Source organism: Phaenicophaeus curvirostris, chromosome 2 (genome assembly GCF_032191515.1).
Source record: "Phaenicophaeus curvirostris isolate KB17595 chromosome 2, BPBGC_Pcur_1.0, whole genome shotgun sequence".
In the NCBI taxonomy this organism is placed as follows: domain Eukaryota; kingdom Metazoa; phylum Chordata; class Aves; order Cuculiformes; family Cuculidae; genus Phaenicophaeus; species Phaenicophaeus curvirostris.
In genome coordinates, this window is record NC_091393.1 from 66,695,755 (window position 1) to 66,701,754 (window position 6,000).

A 6,000-nucleotide genomic window follows, 5' to 3' on the forward strand; every position below is an offset into this window, starting at 1 on the left:
TGGAAAAAAAAATAATAATAACACATTCTTCATTAAAACACTTTTAATACTACAGAAATTACAGCATCACCTTTTAAAAAGTTTAAAAAGGAATATTAACAGTAGCACTGTTGCAGCTAAAGCACTTCAAAAGAATAAAAAAAAAGAAAAAGCAAAAAAGCTTGTAGCTCAGGAAGTAGTGAACTGGTATAAAGAGAGAATCTACCATAGCCTTGTTGTAACTCAGTAAAGCAATAAAATGGAACATTGAATGTGAGAAAAATGAGCTATGTATGAACACCCTCATATTTTAACTTTTTTCTTTTTTTTTTTTTGCTTGTTTCCTTTTGCACTTCTGAGGTTTTACATGGATTATACTCGGCCAAGACCTGGGGGCTGAATGTCAGCTGAGTGAGCGCAGCCACCACAAGCCAAGTCTTTCCCGGCTGCATTGTTTCTAGGGCACTACCTGGCATCACAAGCCAGGGAGCTTTCGTTCCCTCCACCAGCTCCCAGAGTTGAGGGAGCAAGGCGGCTGGCAGGGAGGAGGAGGAAGGTGCACTTCCTTATGCGCCTCTCTGCCCTGTCACACCAACTCCCTCAGCCCCAAACAAGGGCACGCTTTGTCAGGAGCACATCTCGCCCTCAGCAGGCTCACAGCTGGGCCACCTGATAACAGAAATTGCGCGTGGGGCCTTTTTTGGGAGGCTTTGGGGTTTCGGTTTTGCATTTTTTAAGAGTAGGGATACCACCTTAAACAAAAACGTGAGCTTCATCCCATGTGAGGTATTATGCCAAGCAACTTTGAAGAACTTGTTACCATCTATCAGCTCAAAATCCATCTTTTTTAATAAAGTGCCTAAATACACATTTACACAGATCATAGTGGTTCCAAAGAATCCTTTACATTTTTTTTATATATAGGTATATATATATAGGTATATATATAATGTGCGTTTTCTTCAAATTGGCTAAATGTGTTTACATAAGACACCAATCTTGACTATAGGTATAAGTTTTAAAGCGTAATATTGACTCAATGAATTTGTTTATCATGCAAGTCTTATCTAGTATTACATTGACCTGTAATATGGAACACAATGTAGTGGGTGTGCTCATTAAACACTTCATAAAAAATTACTGTGCATGTGCAGTTCTGATCTTCAAATACTAATAATGACCATTTTTTTTAACAAAAAAAAGTAGCCTTCCAAAAAATATCTACTCTGCATTAAGTTGCAGTCTGAACATTATCACAAGAACAGTTGACTAAAATGCACCCAAAATTCTTCAAATCAGTCAGCTAAACAGATTTTTTTTCCTCTTCCTCCTCCTCCTCCTCTGATATTGAAAGTGTTTATTAGCCCATCCCCAGGAAGGGATGACCTCGCCACCCTCTTGCTCAGAAACAACTGCTTATAACCAGGTTATAAACACCTCAACAGAAGAGCTCGTACAGCTGCAGCGTTGCCAACGAACTATAAACAGCACAAAAACATCACTATAAGACTCGAACTATTTCTAGTAACCAATGATTTATTGATTTTAGAAGTCTGCTTGGTGATGCAGAAGCATGATCAAAAGAAGTGGCTTTACAAAAGAGTTCTCCAAAGTAGCTTAAAAGGCAGGGGCAGGGCCATTATGTGCAGCCCTAATTGCTTTCATTTCAACCAGTTTATATTTTCATTTTCAAAGAATAGCAGTAGGTTTGTTTCAAGCATACGTAATAAGGAAATTACAGGTTTCCTCCACCCACATTTGGGCTGCCACTGATATGCCCGCAGGCAATCTGGCAGAGACTCAGTCACCGCTGTCCCTGTACCACACTGTACCTGCCCCTACCTGGAAATACCAGGTCAGCGATAGTAACAATAGCAACAGCATTAGAGGTGACTGATAACCAAACTCAAAGTCCACCTGCACTATCTGAAAATTAAAGCAAAATAAGTGAAAAAAAAAAAAATCAGTCTCTTCCCCACCTCCCCAGCGCTTTGTCCAAAGACACAAAATCCCCATAAGTGACGCTGAAGACCTTCAGAGATGGCAGTGGTACGTTGGCATCTTCACCAATCATATAATTAAGTTTGTTATCAAAATTCCACGTTATAGCACGCAGTTGGTGAATAAATGCAGTTTTGTAATCTTACAACTGATCACGTGAACTGCGGTCAACTTTGCCTTAAAAAAAAAAAACCAAACAACCAAAACACCAAACCAAAAACAAACCAACCCAGAAATCCCTAATTTAACAGCGCCTCCGGGACACCTCTTCACATCCTACTCTGTAGGCAACTTCCCTTGAGAAACATGGAGGAATTTGGGACTGGAGCTGGCAGACCTGCCATCGCAACCCGAGCCACGTGCTTCTGGGAGAAAACCCTCCTGCTCCGTAAACTTGCCTGGCCAGCAGGATGGCGAAGGGCATCCCCACCTTGACTAGCCACTCTTCTCCCCAACCGCTTCAGACCAAGCTTGCATGCGACCAGCTCTACAGGACAGGGGCCAGGAATAAGGAATCACAGACAGTAAGGCAATCTTTACAACGTCAGAAAGTGTATTTGGCGTTTAAAAAAAAAAAAAAGAGGGAAAAAAAAAGGAGAAAAGAGAAAAAAAAAGAAACAAGTGCATACAAATACAGCTAGAAGCATTTCTGATTTGCCAAGTGCTCTCTAAAAAAGCAGCGCAAGTCACAGCCTACACTGAACAGTAACTGTCACCAGGGAAGCACAACAAATAGTTGCTATAACAAAAGGAAGGAAAAAAACCAACAAAAAAAACCACCAAAAAAAAAAAGAAAGGAGAATTAGAAGAAATGCCTTTATAATAAGTACATACCTTTTGTCTTCAAAAAATATAGAAACACAATGTATTCAAAAAAATCAAAATTATACAGCCATGTTTATGAAGTCTACATTTCCCTTGTCTTGGAGATATATATATATTTATATATATATATTTATAGATATATACAGAATTCGAGCAGTTCGAGTTCAAGGTGACGTCGGGCGGCGAGGGCGGGCGAGTCACGAGTCCCTCTCCTTTTTCACTTTCACATCTCCGGCCAGGATAGTGGCGATCTCCCCCTGCATGAAGGCCCAGGGGACGTTGGAGCCGACCAGGGGACACTTCTCCCCGCTGGGACAATACACCTCCCCGCTGGCTCCCTGCTGCTTGATGCTCTGCCGGGAGCAGGGGAAGCAGAACTTGTGGGAAGGGACGGAGGGGCACTGCACGAAGTGGGTGTCTTCCAGGCGCTCGTGGCAGAGGGTACAACACAAGGGGACGCTGGCGGCGAGGGACGAGTCCGGCAGGCTGGCGGGGTGCACGGGCTCCATCCCGCCCGCCGCGCTGCCCCCTTGGCTCGGCACGTCCCTGCCGGGCCCCAGCCTTCTTTGGTTCATGGCGGAGGGCGAGGGGGGGCTGCTGCTGTTCCTCCTCGTGGTGGAGTGGACCTGGTTGGCGTCTTTGGAGGCGTGGTTGCCCCCGGCATTGTCCGCCACCAAAATGAGGGCCGCCATGGGGGACTGGCCGTTCTGGGCCGCCTCGGGCGGCGTGGTCCGGTTGGAGTGGGGCGAGGCGGTGGGCGGCGGGGGGGACATGAAGGGGGTGGCCGTCAGCGGCAGCTTCATCCCTTCCGACGAGGTGGGCAGCCAGGGCTGCGCCTCCCCGTTGAGCTTCGGGGGTCCCGCCTCGCCCTCCGGCTCGGGGGAAGGTTTCCTCTTCCGGGCGGCCCGGGCCCCTGCGCGAGGGAGAAGAGGGGGACGACGACGGTGAGAAGGCGGCGCGGTCGTACCCGTGCCCCTCCGCCTCCCCCCGGAGCACCCGAGCCGCGCACCCCCCCCCCCGCCCCGCAAAGCAGCCGTGCCTCCCCCGGCCACCCACGCCGCGCAGCCCCCGCACCCCCACGGCCACCCGAGCCCTGCGACCCCGGCGAGAGGCGGCCGCCCCACCCAAGCACCCGCAGCCCCGGCGGCGGCCGAGCATAAGCACACGCCCCCGGGCACCCGTGCCCCGCAAAACCCCCGCGGCCGAGCCCTCCCCCACCTCCCCCGGGGCACCCGAGCCGCGCAGCCCCACCAAGGGGGGGCCGCCCCCGCCCCCAAGCAGCCGCGCAGAGCCCCGCAGCCCCACCTCCCCCGGCCACCCACGCCGTGCAACCCCTGCGAGGGGCGGCCACCCCCACCGGTCACCCACGCCGTGCAACGCACCCGGCCAACACACGGCCACCGGAGCCGCGCAGCCCCGACAAAGGGTGGCCTCGCCCCCCCCCCCCCAAGCACCCACGCCGTGCGGCCCCAGCACCGGATTCCCACGCACCGCCCCACAGGCGCCCACGCGACGCAGCCCCCGCAAGGAGCGGCCGCGCCCGCCCCCCGCCCCGGCCACCCGAGCCGTCGCCCCGGGCTCCCGGAGCCTCCCCCGCGCGTCCCCCCGCCGCCCCACCTGGCTTGGCGACCGCGCCGTTGGTCTCGTAGCCCAGCAGCCTGCCGCCCGCCATGCCCGGTTCCTTCTTGAACTTGGCGTCGAAGGCGGGCACGGCGTGTCCTCCGTGCTGGTGCAGCGCCAGCAGCGTGTCCCGCACCGTCTTGGGCTTGGCCAGCCACTCCTGCTCGCCGCCCGCGCGGCCCTTGCCCTCGCCGCCCAGCTCCGCCGCCGCGGGCAGCCCGTCCGCCGAGCCGCGCTTCTCCTTGGCGCCGCCGTCGTGCTCTCCCGCCGCGCCGCCGCCCGAGGAGGAGGACGAAGAGGACGAGGAGGACGAGACGGAGCCGGGGCGCTTGTGCCCCAGCTCGCCGGGCTGCGCCGCCGCCGCCTGCGCCGCGGGCTGCTGCGGGACGGGCACGGCGAGCGGCGCGGGCGCGGCGGAGATGGCGGCGAGCGAGGCGGCGGCGGCGCGGCCGCCCAGGCTGCCGATGGCGGCGGGCAGCCCGGCGCCGTTCACCAGCGGCACCAGGGTGGGCGGCACGGCGTGCGTCCGCCGCGGGTTGGGGCTCTGCCGGTTGAGCTCGGGCGGCTCCTCGGGCTTGGGGAAGCCGTTGGGCACCAGGATGCCGTTCACCTGCCGGCCGCCCCCGTACTCGGCGCCCAGGCGGGGCGGCGGCCGCTCGGCGGCCAGCGAGTAGCGCTCCAGGGGCTGCGGCGGGGGCCGCGCCGCCGCCTCCGCCGGGTGCCCGAGTTGCTGCTGCTGCTGCTGCTGCGCCAGCAGCTCCTTGGCGGAGAGCGGCGGCTGCTTGGCGTGGGGCGGCGGCGGCGCCCGGCCCTCGGCGAAGCAGCCGTGCGCCCGCTTGAGCTGCCGCGCCGTGTCGATGACGAACTCCACGCGGTCCGCGCCCTCGTAGTTGACGCAGCCCCGGCAGACGGGCTCGGTGAAGTCCCAGATCATGGCCCAGGGCATACGGGGCAGGTCGCACAGGTAGCACGACTGCCTGCGGGAAGCGGCCGCCACCGCCGCCGACGACATGTCCCGGCCCCGGGGCGGCGGCGAGCGGCCCCCGCTCCGGCCGCCTCCTCCGCCCCTCGTCGCCGCGGTCCCGGCGGGGAGGCCGGGGCGCCGCTCGCCTTCCTCCCGGAGCGCGGCGCGGCGGGCGGAGCCGCTGCCCTCGCCGTCTCCGCCGGCGGCGCTCACAGCGCGGCGGGGACGCGCATCTCGGCGGCGCGGCTGGCGCAGGGCTGCGGCCGCCCGCACGGCTCCCCCGCTCGCTGGCTACTACGGGGCGGGCGCGGGGCGGCGGGGCGGGGCGGGGACTGCCGCGGGGGCCGGGGCTGGCGGCGGCGCCGTCGCCGTGCCGGGCTCCAGCCGCCACCGCCGCCTCTGTGCGCCGCCACCGCCTCGATTCTTCGACGGTGCCGGCCGCGCCTGCGCGATGGGCGCCCCCGCCCCGCCGCGATCCCGGCCGCCGGCACCGGGGCTCCCTCCGGCCGCCGGGGGGGCCGCGTCGCCCTCGGGGGGGGGGGCGGGGGAGCGGCCGGGGGCGGGGCCGCCGCCTCTTCCTTTTCTCTTACTTTTATTATTATTATTGTTTT

At 58.6% G+C, this 6,000-nt stretch overlaps 1 protein-coding gene across 1 annotated transcript; it reads right to left on the minus strand.

Annotated features, from left to right (window-relative positions):
- Positions 1 to 2,856: 2,856 nt before the first annotated feature.
- On the minus strand, positions 2,857 to 5,544 carry IRF2BP2 (interferon regulatory factor 2 binding protein 2). The gene is made up of 2 exons (XM_069852334.1): positions 4,423 to 5,544; positions 2,857 to 3,718 (listed from the first exon to the last, which is right to left on the minus strand). Exons 1-2 carry the CDS (start codon positions 5,435 to 5,437, stop codon positions 3,003 to 3,005), a joined length of 1,731 nt encoding a protein of 576 aa, XP_069708435.1. The 5' UTR covers positions 5,438 to 5,544; the 3' UTR covers positions 2,857 to 3,002.
- Between the last annotated feature and the right edge of the window lie 456 nt (positions 5,545 to 6,000).